Genomic DNA, 13,672 nt, shown 5'->3' on the forward strand with positions numbered 1-13,672 from the left:
CATAAATTCCATAGGTTCTGCCGTATTGTTCTCCAGACTAGAGCAGGATTAAGCTAGTGCCAGAGTTCAGTGAATTAGATTAAACCATGGTTTGTTGATGATTGCTGTCCCATGATAATGGTTTCTCAGAAAGTCTGTGCTGAGTGTTGTAGTCATTTCAGCCCTCTGGGGATGTCTGCTGTGCACTAGAGCTTTGGAGTCTTAATGTGATTCAAGCAGTGTGTTTTCTGTCTCTTTCCCATGCCCGTCTCTGGTGTCTGTTCATATACCTGAAGACTTTCTCTTTTTTTTAACCAGAACTGGACATAAAAGGTGAAGGAACTACAAAATTGCTTTCATGTTGACAGGTTCATCATGCCAGATTTCCCATAAAAAGAGGCTATATTAATAAGTGTTGTGGCTCTTGAAATTTTGGCCAGTTTTTTTTTCTTACTGAAAGTGATTGATGCAAGTCCTCTGTGCTATCTTTGGACTGTTACAATGCCCTGTCTTGTGAACTAGTCATCTACAATTACTGCTCCCACATTCTTCTGTCCCTTTCCATCCCAATAGTGATCACTTGATTTGGCAGCAGTTTGCAATTTTATATAATGAATTAAGAAAATCTTCACAAAATGGTCTCTTTATGAGTCTGTTAACAGCGACATTTGGAAAAATAGGCATGAAACTTGCATTATTAGTGAAAAAAAGGGGGAGAAAAGATATGCCTATTTGGGGGAATCATCTACTACAGGCAAGTTTCTTTCAATTTATGCTTTGGAATTCCAATGTAATTTTGTATCTCACCAGTTTCTAGTTACTTCTTAATGTGTTAAATATTTTGATCTGCCCTTACGTATTCTGAAATGTATCTTTTGCAGTTTCTTTACTTGCAGAAATCTCTGTCCTGCTACTTCTGCAGTGAAGATCCAGTACTCTACACAGTTGTACTTTAAGACAGAAATGAGTAACTTGGACAGGCAGTCCCAGTTTATGTCTAACCAGCTTAACTATCTCAAAAAATGTCACATTAGTCCAGCACATCTCATAGCAAACTTACGGGCCTGGCTTTGTTTTGTCTTTAAAATGCAGGCCATATAAATAAATTTCCACTGGAGAATTAAAAAACATGAGTATCAATCTGAAATATTTCCATAATACTTTATCCCTCCTTCATATGAGATGTTGGTATGTCAGACTGGGCTACATACAAAGAATAGGCACATTTAGAATTTTCTCTGAGCCTGTAAAAAACTACAGCCATGAAGACTTGACAGAAAGAATACGTTTCCAGGTCTCTATTGGTTGCAGCTGAAGTCAACTTAAAATTATTAGTCCAAAGAGATAATAAGTTTTAGACTGCATTCTTAAATCTTCCTACCTGATTTGAAACTGGTTTAATTTTTTCTAAGTTAATAATGCAAATTCCACTTGACCCTATCTGCTTAATGATGTGACACAATCAGAAATCATAACATGTTTCATTCCAATATATGCAACTTGGGCACTATGATTATCAGCAGTGCTCTTATTTTATTCCATATCAAACAACTGACCTTATCAGGTCCGAATAATAAGCACTCATATATTCAAAATCACATAGTTCCAAAATGCCAACAAAAAACAGAATTAAGAATTTCCCCTTATGACACAGAAAACCTAAGCATCACAGCTACACCAGACTGTGCTGCCAGGGTGAGAGATGCTTCTCCCTGGACTTCTTTGTCCTGTGTCTATTTGGTGACAGTGTTTGTGCAGGGAGCTGGGGTGGCTGTTCCTTCTGTCAGGAGCCCAACTGGCACTCCATCTTGCTGTGCCAAGCAAAACAGAAGAGGGGAGTTATCAACAGGACAATGTAGAGAAGGCAGCATCATGCTTGCACTTGGTTTGGTGAATGAAAGTGGTTTCAAACAGGATGACACATAGGAGGTACTTAGATGCAAGGAGTCTCCAGGAGAAGAGAAGGGACAAGACGGTGAAGAGGCACAGATGAGTGTAGAGAGGAAAAAGGATGTTGTCCTGCCCAAAAGAAACATCCTCTGGTGTTTTGCCTTCTGGGTGTTTGAGTGGGCAGAGTGAATTTTTCCTTTCTTCAGCTATGGGAGGCTCCCCTTCTTTGGCGTCTGAGAAAATGATGAGTTTGGCTCAGCAGAAGAAGAGGGAGACAAAAGAGCTGATCAGCATTGTTGTTTCTTCTCTTATAACTGGCTCTTCTCTTGTTCCATTTCTCCAAAACAGTGTCTGGAGGAAGGCTAGAGGGTGGTAAAACTAGGAACCCAACCAAGGCATTCTAGCAAAGGATGCCTGTGGGGCTGCATTACGCAGGGGGCTCAAGAGGGACTTGTGAATAACTGCAGGGCTGGAAGATGAGATGAAATGTGAACAGTGGTGTATAATTGGTCCATTTGAATGTTTAGGCTTAATGTTACAGGGAACATCTGTAATCCCCATACCTTCAGGCCCTTTCATACAATTATGTATACTTTAATTTTCATTGCTTCATCAACTCAGCACCTACACAGTGGCTAGTAAAACCACCTCATTCTAATGAAAGAACAGATAATGTTATAGCTGTCATACATTCATGGGGTAGGGTGAGAACTTTAGAAATCAAGTAGTTCAGACCAAAACTAGATTCAGTGCAAAACTCCTACATGTGCATTTTAACATCACAATTTTTTATTAGAGAGCAATGAGATCCATCTTATTGTGAAGGTTATTTTCTTTCCTTAATTTGAGGAGTCAGGAATAATTTTACACTTTTTTAGAAGTCAAAACCAAGTTGACTGGTTTAAAAGATAAATAGTCTGCCAGCACTGAATGACAGAAAAATATTTCCTGTATACTCTACTTTCTAGTTACATATGTGCACCTATAGACTTCTGTGATACCATGTTTCATTATGATTTGCTAAGCTACATTTGACATAAATTAGAACTTCATATAGGTGTACTGCTGTTCTGTCAGATTTTGATTAAAATAGCTTGATTTTTATGGTAGTTCTTTACAATTAGTATTATAAATTCTTTACTACGCTGGAGTGAAATATTGGGGTTATGCTAGACACTTCTGTGAAATCATTACCACAGTGGTCAGCTGTGGTGGTCAAGAAAACCAAATCGATTTTTTATAGGAATTATTAGGAAAGGAATAGATACCAAAACAGTGAATGTCTGCTTGTCACAATAACAATCTGTAGTCCACCTTGGGCTCACAGTTCTGGTTCTTCCCAGAAGGAAGGATAAAATTAATGGGAAATGTTTGGAGAAGGGCAGCAAGGGTGATAAAAGGTAATAAATGGTTTCTGTGTGTGGAAATACTTGGTAAATGGTTAATCTGGGGAAAAAAATATTAAGAATGTATCTTGAAAACCATGACTAGTATGAAGAGGATGGACGGGAACTGACTGTTCACTGCCTCTTAGTAATAAATATCATGGGAAAGTATGAGAAGTCACATTCAAAACAAACAGAAGGAACTGATTCCCCCTCCAGCAGGGAGAAGGATGATAAGGATGCTGAAAGTTTGCATGAAATCAGCAGGCAAATTCATGGAAGAAAGCCCATGGAGGGTTACAGAACACGTAGAAATCACAGCAATGCAGAAAGTCCATGAGCAGAAAATAGTTGCTAGCTGGGAAACTATTAGGAAAAAGCATTACATACATTTGACATGTTTTCCCTTTTCTCTAGCACCTATTTATGGCACTTGTAGAGACAGGGTAGTGGGCTAGATGAACCCATCATCTGATCAAATAGGGCTTTCTTGCTCAAAAAGTTTTATTTACTTATTCAAACAACTTTAACCTCACAGCAGATTTGGTGAAATCATAAATATTTCTCTAAAGAAACATGATGAATGAAGTCAATAGGCTTAATTCTTCCCTTTATATGCCAGTACCCATAAGAAGGAAATAGGGGAACTTTCTGAAATTGTTCTTTACAATATATCCTTCACTTTAATAAGTTTTTCTTTAAAATTTTCCCCTTCACTTCTACTGATCTTGAGGGGGTCTGTAGGAGCCTGGATGTCTACACCAATTCTTGGATCTAATTGTTCTCCCTGGTTCTTTTTTAAATGTCTGTTAATCTTTCCAGTTAATTTAGCAATAGCATGGATAATAATGACTGGACACATATGCTTGGTCTATATAATGTTCTGAAAATATATAAAGCATAAATACAAATTTGCATAGCAGCATTAACAGAGACATAAAATTTTCATTTCCATTACCTTGCAGTAAGAAAAATGTCAGATATAATGTTTAAAATCATAAAGTATTGAATGAAAAGTTCCTGATTATTTTTAAATTACTCTATTTCTTCTATGTACAGTATAAAATTTACATATAGTAAACAATGCTAACAGATAAATTCTGTAACATACTGTAGTAATAAATGACTGCATTCTATGCCCTCCTACTCTGTAGTGAATACAGCTTGATTTTCAAGACAATTCAACATTGTTCTTGGGACAACTCTGATGATAAAGTGGTTGGGAAATCAGTTAGAAAAGAACAAAATGTACAGAAGTACAGCTCTAATGGGTAAAGGCCTGATGGCCAGTCTCTAAGATGCTACTGGTAATAAACGTCTGTTAGAAAATGAAACATTTTGGGATAGTCTAATGATCCCTACCTTAATGTCCAGAGAGGTCAATTCCTTATGCTTCAAGCAAGACATAAAAGTGCTTATAATGCTTATAACCGGGCAACGGCGAATGGAAGGGTAGAAATTTGGCTTGAGCACACCTAGTAATTAAGGTTATATTGAAGCATTGCCATCCTTTGTACTAATCTAGCTATAGAATTTTACAGATACAGGGTCTTTACTCAGAGACAGTGGGATTTGCAAAAGTGCCCATTTGATTAAGGCACACTAATCGCATCATCTTGCAGTAGCACTGATGCAGTTCAGTCACCAGATGCTCCTGTAAATCCTAGCTGTAATTTGCTTCAGTAATACTCCATTGCCTGTCCAGCTTCTCTGCCCCACTGCAAGGTAGAGAAAGGCTTTTTAACAACACCTCTCTTGCCCCAGTGAAACCTGTTTTATAACCTGGTTACTTGCTGGAGATAAATAAAGTTGGGAAGCAGAGGGTTAGAACTGCCTCAGTCCTGCTCTGCCACTGAAATTGCAGGTTTCTATAGTTGTCACTCTTGGTGCTCTTTTTAAAATAAAGTTTATTCAGAGGTCAGGAGTTAAGCATCCCAGCTACATAACATGTTAAATTTTGACAGAATTTATCTTCCTGAAAAATTTATGTTCTTGATTAATTTCTTATATTTGCTGTCCTCTTTTATGAGGAGTCAGTACTGCTAACTGCTGTTTGAGAGTTCATTTCATTAACAGTGAACTGGATTGAAAATTTAAATAATGTGTATGTTTGTAACATTAAATGTGCAGCATTCACCTCTGAAAGCACTATTTTGCAGTTGCACAACGTTGAAAAAACCAGCTCTCTGCTTATTTGCAGTTTCTTATTACTCCTCAAAATACAGAAGTATCTATGCTACTGGCAATTTCATTGCCAGAGACTTATAACATTAATGCATCTTTAAATGAACTATGGCAAAGACAGTTATTATTTCCTGTAGCATCAGTGGTATATGCCAACTCTACCTAAGTATCTATAAAACATCCTTCACACTGTCACCATGTAACATATGTGAATGAGTATAACCGTTGTTGCTTGTGTTGATTTCTTAAGACGAAAGCTGTGGTTTCTGCCCCAGGTTACTTTGCAAGCTGAAACCTGAATGCAGGAACAATCTCCAGAATCTTGTCAAGGGCAAGTACTGAAGTTTCACTTCAAAGTCAGATTTGGATTTTTACTCAATTATCTCAATCATGTGAAATCTTTCCTTTCCTCCCCTCACTCTTTCTCCACCCTCTCAACCAAACCAAATTCCCTTGTGTTAAAATGCCAGCAGACTTTTCCTGCTGACTCCCCGGTCATATACTTTACCTCACTGAGCTGTTTACCAGCTGCTCTCTTGACCCTGCAACTTTCTCTACTTTCGCTGTTCGCCGCAGACCACCTTTGGTCTGTTCCTGTGCTAAAGAGATCTCAAGATGTGCACATGGTCTCTGTTGCTCTGAACTGTGTGGTAGAGAAATCTCACAGGTCATAGCTTTGCTGGAAGAGAGTGTGTATATATATGCATACAGAGTGTGTATATGTACATACTTCATATATACATTACATACAAAATACATGTATGTATTTTACACAAAAAACTCAGGGAACTAAGAGAGAAAAAGTGTCTGATGGATTAGCCAGTCTAGCAGACACTTCTCAACATGTGTGTAAGAAGTTTAGAACTTGATGCATATGCTCAGCCTTGCCCATCCTGGGCCCATCAAAGCTAATGTACATGCAGAATAGTTTAGTGCTTGTGTATTCGTCAGTGCCAAGGGTGGACAGAATGTTTTCCATGCATTAGATGCAGGCTTATTGAAAAGTAAAGGAGGGTATGCATGCATATGTAGGAGTAGAGAGAAATTCATCCAAACTTGGCAGGGGGGAGGAAGAGTAAAAGTATTTTATACTTGGAAGACGCTTGAAGTAAGTAATTGAACATATATAATTGCTATGTACTAAAAAAATTTAAGTGTTATTCATATCAAAAGGTTGTTCCTCAGTGTTGATATCAAGAGGGTACAGTAAAGAAGTAGTACCCAAATTTGTAAACATTCAAGTTGTGTTTTATGTTACTAACTTTTAATTAAGCTGAAAACAATGCAGCTGCTTGTTTGTGAAAGACAAAGGTTTATGTTTATGACTTTCTGAAAAGTTACATTCACTACAGTACAGCAACTGTGGTGAGAAAGAGTGAAAAACCCCAGCTTCTCTGGAAAAGTGCCATTGTTGATTAATTGCAATATATTTCAACTGTGTATAGATTTCTCGCAGTTACCCAATAAACACACTGGTTTCATTCTTCGGAGACTAACAATCTCTCTTGTGTGCTCAGGTTCATTCCAGTTTAGTACACTGTTTCTTTTGAAGGATTTGTTTTCTGGGGTTGAACTTAAGAACTCAGAGCACCCTATCACACTTTCACAAGCTCTCTCTCTAACGAGGAAAGAAGAGGGAGGAAAAAAAGCTCGTCAAGGCTTGTGCCAGTTACATCCAAGCTCTCAGGGGATTTGTTTTTCTTTTGGCGTCAGATTAGATGTTCAAACCAAGCAGTGTTGTGGGGCTGCGGGTGAGTGTCCACTGAACCCTTAATGAGGCTAATCCCACAGCAGCATATTCCAAGCAGCTAATGGGTGCAAGGGCTTCGCTGACTCTCACATCTCTGCGCGGCGGATGGACCGAGTGCCTTGTTCAGGGGGCGGTCGCAAACATGTTATTAGTGATGACCAGCAGCAGGGAAACATGAACAGCAGAGTTTGCTCCGGGACAGACTAAAACGCCGAGTTTGATGCTCAGGTAAAGAAGAAGGAGAAAAAGTGTTCTTGGTGGGATTTTGCAGCTAGGTTGATAAAGAGAGAGACTTAACCTGGAAATCTAAGCTATGAGTAAACTAAATCCAAGTATAAGTATGGCATGTACTTTAGGAATTCACTGTGGACTTCACATTGTCTTATGAATTAATACTGAAGGAGTATTTATGAAATAAGAGAAAGAGAAGATAAGCTTCTTGCTCTATTAGTCCTGAAAATACTTTGCTATACTTTTCTAAATTTTTTATTACTTTATTAATTCACATTATAAAGAAGACTTTAATGCAGACTGTTTTGTTATGAATGTGTTGATTTCCTCAAGTTATTCTAATTTTGTTATGAAGACTCTATGGCAAGTAACATAATTTATTATAACTCTGAACCCTGTATTTGATTGCAAATCATCTCTGTCACAGAAGGATAACTGGCACAGGGCAATGAAAACAGATGTTTTTGCTTTGGAAGGACAAGGAATTATGAAATGAGTAAATAGTGTACTGTGGCATTATGACTCTGTTGGGTAGGATAGTATATTGTCTGAGATCTAAAAGCTGGGAAGTCTTTCTTCCTGATGTGAATAAACGACTTTTTAAATCAGACTCTTATTTTTGCAATATTACATTTGAAGAAGTATGATGAAAATTCAAATGCAAATTTTTATATTTAACACAGCTGGGTTTCTTTTCTACTTGCAAAGACAGTATGAAAAAGAGTCGGAAAACAAATTTTAAATTTCAGTTTCTTGGTTTTTGAAAGCCTGCTTGTATACCTAAAGAAAAATTTTTCAGTGAAGTACTTGTTCTGGCACTTTTTCTATTGGATCTCGAGGTTTAGAGAAATTGAATTAGCGGCCATTTTCAGAAAAGACAGATTAGGTCTATGTAGTAAGTGAATTCACCAAGGTAAATTGTTTGCAGAAGAGTACGCAAAATTTATGAAATTTAATGAAGGATATTTTTAGGAAGTCTTGGCAACATGAATGATAATCATATGCTACGTAAGCACTGGAATAGGAGCTGGTTTGGGATGCCATGAAGAAAAGTTGGCTTATAAAATCTTTTCACACTTTCTAGAGAAGATAAAGGGTATTGCAGGCATGTATTTAGTGGTAAAGCAAGCAAGCATGAAGATAAAACTGGCATTATTCTATAAGTGCTCCTTTTTTGTCAAAAATTTACTATATATATATATATATACAACAAAGGGGATTTATAAATCTGCAGCTTTGTATCAGTGTGCGTCTTCTTAAGGCAATATGGAAAACTTGTGTACTATTGGAGATTGAAGGGGAGAAATTTCAAGCATGTGAGGTCCATAAAATATGTAATGTCAAATGTTAGCACTGCAATACATGAATAATAATTGTAACTTCCTTTCTTTCTCTACAAAACTCAACAAAAAGAAAAACCCTAATTTTCCCACCTAGTATAGCTTCAAAAGTACTGCAGTAAAAGGATCGAATGAAGTTTGTAAAGTTCACTCTGGATGCCTTGACAGTTCTAGAAAGTTAGTTTATAAAAAGCCTTTCTTTGCCTGAAAAGACTACTAAATTGAGAAATTATTCAAGATGCACTAGACTTCTAAGCTGATTTGACTGTATAATATACAATGTTGTGATGATGATGGTAATTATTATTATTATTATTATTATTGCGTGCATCATAGGCTTGTAAGCATTTAGAAGTTATAATATATTAGAATTTCAAGGTAGTCCATCCTATGTAATGTAAAACTTTTTTTTAGATTTTTCAGAATTTGTATTTAACTGTCCTTTGCTTAAACATGAAACAAACCTTGCCCCACATTCTGTAACATACCAACTGTTTGCTACAGTAAGTACAGTACAGTAAGTACTTACTATAGTAAGTAAAAGTTTTAATGCTTTTAATAGATTTTTCTTCTTCCTGACTGTAAAAGTCATGTTAGGGTGTCTGCCACTCCTACAAAATATGAAGTCTAGCAGATTTTTCAAATAAAAATGCAAGTAGAGCAAAGATAAAATATTGTAACATGAGTGACCACTATATCCAATAAGTTATTATCTTCTGTGAAAAAGGCAAAATAATAACTTTTTATGTACTGAGAGTGATAAGTAATGAATGTAGCTAGAAATTCTTATTATGGTATTTTATGCTAGTAACATTCATTGACTCCAAGAAATTTCCACAGTTCACAATGATTTTCAAAAGTCCCAGAAACACAGCTTTCTGGGTTTAAACATGAAAAACAGGATGCAGACTGAGTTGACAAAAAGCTAACATTAGATAGTTAGTAAGGTAACATTAGTTAGTAAAGGTAATACTTAGATAGGTTACTATCTAACCTCACATAGTAAGAGATAACTTTAGTCAGTTAGGTAATGTTATAAAGGCAATTTTGTATTTTCTCTTTTTATAGAGGTAAGATGCTCAGATTTCCTTTCAGTTATCTAAAGCTCATTTTGCATTATTTAACTCTCAGGTAACTTTGTCATAGTTCATAGTTTATTGTTCTGTCTATGCTGTGCAATTAAATAGGTAATTTTAATACTTAAATACATTTTATAAAATTTTTCTGTTTGAAATGAATTTTTAAAGGAAAGTTTCAACTCATCTTCTTATTAAACGAAAAAATTGAGTTCTTTCTGGGGGAGACTTTTAGAGAGCTTCCTAGAATTCATATTATATGGAGTGAGGACTGTCTAGATAATTAAAAGGATTTCAGAGCTCTGAAACTCTCTTGTTTGTTGTCTTTTTCCTTTCCTACCCATCTATCTTTCTTTTAAAAAAGATCTCTTGTGTATCTGAAAATTAAGACTATGCTGATGGAAGTTATTTGTTTTCCTGTGAATACGTGTGGGAAGATCTTGAATGTTATGAACAGGCATAGCTTCACTGAACTCAGTCAGTTTTAGAGGTTACATCAGCTAGTGATCTGACTCAATGTATCAGAGTTTTTTGTGTCTCATTTCAGAAACAGATCTTCCTTTTTTTTTTTTTTTTTCCATTAAGATACCCACATATGAAACTGTATTTTCTGGCTCCATGTTAAACGGCACTCTCAGTACTTATATTAAAAATTGCATTGGAATCACGGTGTTATAAGTTTTATGGTGAGATTTTTTTTCTAGTTTCTGAGATTATTTTTTAATTAGAGCTGACTTAGTTGTATCACTGAAATGGAAATAGATTTTTTTTTAAGTATTTTTAATGGATAGGTGTGTTTTTTCTCTCCATGCAGAAAGCTTTAGAGTTTGAATTAATTCTTCTCCAGTGATTCCTGCTATGAGAATACAGAGGACAGCATCAAAGTCATCTGGCTAGTGAATATGAACATAATCTTAGGAGCTTGTGTTGGGTGCTTAGCTGTAGAAGGGAACCATAGTTCTAATGGAAAATGCTCTTTGCAAAATGTGCACTGCGTATCTGCAAAGTTGAAGTTTTCTTTTGTGTTTGAAGTTTCTCTTCAGTTGTACTGTAAGTTGTGTTTAATAAGCAAACAGAGCTCACGGCATTTCCTTTCTCTTTTTTAGGCACAGAAATCATGGATAGAAAGAGCGTTTTACAAGAGAGAATGTGTTCATATCATACCCAGCACCAAAGACCCCCATAGGTAATTGCATCCTACTTGTATGAAAAATGAAACTCAATTACAAGAAAATGTCTATATATGTGTGTGCATACATACGTATATGGATATAAATAGTTTGTAAAGACTTATTTGATCAGAAGGTGGTTGAATTATACCTAGAGTGGTAGATTCCTATAGGCACAATTCAAAACTTACTTCATCCAAAAAAAAGATAACTCAAAAGTGGATCAGCATCGATGTTTAAGTTCCTTATCTCTTTAGTTCAATATTCAGTGCCTTGAATATTTACCTAAACTGGATGCATGATACACAATACTGTCAAAAGAAAATAATTGCAGTGAACTACCAACTTAAAATATGTGCTAGTCCATGCAAAAGCTGATTATTTAGCCTGATGTCATCTGAAGACAGTAGAAAATGTTCTTTAAGTTCATTTTGTACATATTTAGAACAAAGCATGATTTTCTTAAAATACAGGAGAGTCCAAAGTAAACAAGATCATAGAAAGAAAAGGTAATATCTATACTGTGTTGCTTCCACAAGTAGAGGCTTCAGATAGCAGGAAACTGGTCAGCAGAGTTGAAAAGGGTTTTTTTGGAAGATTTGTAGGCCATTTAGGATTGTTCCCCTGTTTGGTTTATGTATACACATGACTCAAGTTTTCCATTTGTTTAATGTCATAGGTGTTGCTGTGGACGTCTAATAGGACAACATGTTGGACTGACTCCAAGCATCTCCGTTATTCAGAATGAGAAAAATGAAAGCAGGCTCACTCGCAATGACATCCAGTCGGAGAAGTGGTCCATCAGCAAGCACACGCAGCTCAGCCCGACGGACGCTTTTGGAACCATTGAGTTCCAAGGAGGAGGCCACTCCAATAAAGCCATGGTAACCATGTTTTTCTCTTAGATTAATAATGTTGCTAGCTCAAAAAAGGCATTCACAAAGAATGAACAACATTCTTTCTTAACTTTATTTTAAAGTATTATTTAGTGTAAGACCGTAACAAATGTTTTTATGTATCATGTCCCAAAGAATTGGTGAACATAATTAACTGTAAAAGCTGGAGTGCAGTGTAAGAGGGGCTACCTTTATGAAGACCGAAGACGTGCTAAAGTGCTATCTCAATTTTCTTCCAGTAGCTAGCCGTCCCTCTTTTTCTGAATAACTTTAGAATTCAACTATGGTGTCCAATTGCTGAGTGTGCGTGCAGGGCTGACAAATTTGAAATATACCAACTTTCTTTTAATATTCATCCAGACATATATCAGAGGATAGACCAGTTAGACTTATTGGTTCATCATTCAATGAAACAAGAGGCCCAGTGAGTGTCTAAGCTAGGAACTGGGAAATCCCTATTCTGCTACAGATTTCCTTGAGCAAGTCACTTAACCATAATACAATGCTATGGAGCAATACCAAAGTGTATTAATCTGAAGGTATTGCTCCACTAAGTTGGAGAGATGTTTCCAGCACGCACACTAACCCATGCATGTATTTCTTCTATGTGGCATTACATAAAAGGAAGAATGTCTCTGGCTCTATCTAAACTGCAGAACCTGGGACTTTGGGAATGAAAGATGAGTATGTACCTAGCACATTGCAGCCAAGACACTGCTTTGGGCAGCAGTGAGGGCAGAAGGAGGACTCCTGGGTGCTCTGCAGAATAACCTGCCCAGCAACCCATACCATCTTCTTTGCCTGAATTCTTCCCAACAGGTTTCTCAGATCTGTCATGATACTAGATGGATTAGAGACAATGAAGAGCTCAGGTACTATGCTAGCAAGAGCCAGATATTTTCCTCAGGTGGACACATAGGTGCTGGAGATGGAATGATTACTTGAGAGGATGGTTCCATTCACGCAGATGGATGTCTTCTTTTGGCAGAAACCAGAAGATGCTGTTGCACCAAGAAACCGATAGAAAATTAGGTCATTTCTCTGAGAGTATCACAGATGCCTTGTGTTCAGTTGATAACCAATCACCTAAAAATCTGTAAGATCATTGCTGGAGAAAGACTTTGATTCAATAAATAACATTTGTTTGGTGTGAATAAATTGACACCTCCCTCAGCACTGAAATGAACCAAACTGTGCTGTTGGTATCTTCACAAGGAGTGGGAACAAATCAGAATGCTTTTCACCAAAACTGAGAAAGATTCAAGAGATATAGTAACCATCATGCTATTAACCGTGTATGGATCTTTTGCATTAAGTCTATCTTTATGAGAAAAGGTAATCACTACAGCTTTTTGACTGATGTCCTTGGAGATCACTATAAAGCAATAAATGGCCCTGCCCAGAAAAGAAGTAATCTTGGGCAGCCCAAGAAATGATGAAGGGTTTAGGGAAGCTATTGATACCAATTTCTTTAAAGGAGTTCTGGTATTTGTTGGTGTTCTGGTGTGTTGGCACAGTGCCACAAGAGAACAGGAGATGCTCCAAGGTATATGCTGTGTGCTCAAAGAAATATACTTGAAGTGGAACTGTGGAGATAAAATTGGAAGTCAAGATGAAGGAAAGAAAAATCCTGTCACAGAGTGCAGTCAGGAAAGAAATCATGAAGGGTTTAGAAAAAAGAAGACAAAAAGGGGTTAAAAATCTGAGAGAACTAAATAACAAGTGAAAATTTAGGGATGAATACAGACAAAACATTTATTGCTGGAAAAATT

The 13,672-nt window shown here is 36.7% G+C and overlaps 1 protein-coding gene across 4 annotated transcripts in view; it reads left to right on the forward strand.

The window, feature by feature from the left end:
• TRPM3 (transient receptor potential cation channel, subfamily M, member 3) overlaps window positions 1–13,672 on the forward strand; it is a 276,569-nt gene that overhangs the window by 123,504 nt on the left and 139,393 nt on the right. For all 4 annotated transcript variants that reach the window (XM_010568605.1, XM_010568607.1, XM_010568608.1 and 1 more), the window contains exons 2-3: window positions 10,942–11,021; window positions 11,684–11,888. In XM_010568605.1, coding sequence (XP_010566907.1) covers window positions 10,942–11,021; window positions 11,684–11,888 — 285 coding nt within the window. The remainder of the gene's footprint in view (window positions 1–10,941; window positions 11,022–11,683; window positions 11,889–13,672) is intronic.

This window comes from Haliaeetus leucocephalus, unplaced genomic scaffold (assembly GCF_000737465.1).
Source record: "Haliaeetus leucocephalus isolate CR32 unplaced genomic scaffold, Haliaeetus_leucocephalus-4.0 Scaffold251, whole genome shotgun sequence".
Classification (NCBI taxonomy): Eukaryota; Metazoa; Chordata; class Aves; order Accipitriformes; family Accipitridae; genus Haliaeetus; species Haliaeetus leucocephalus.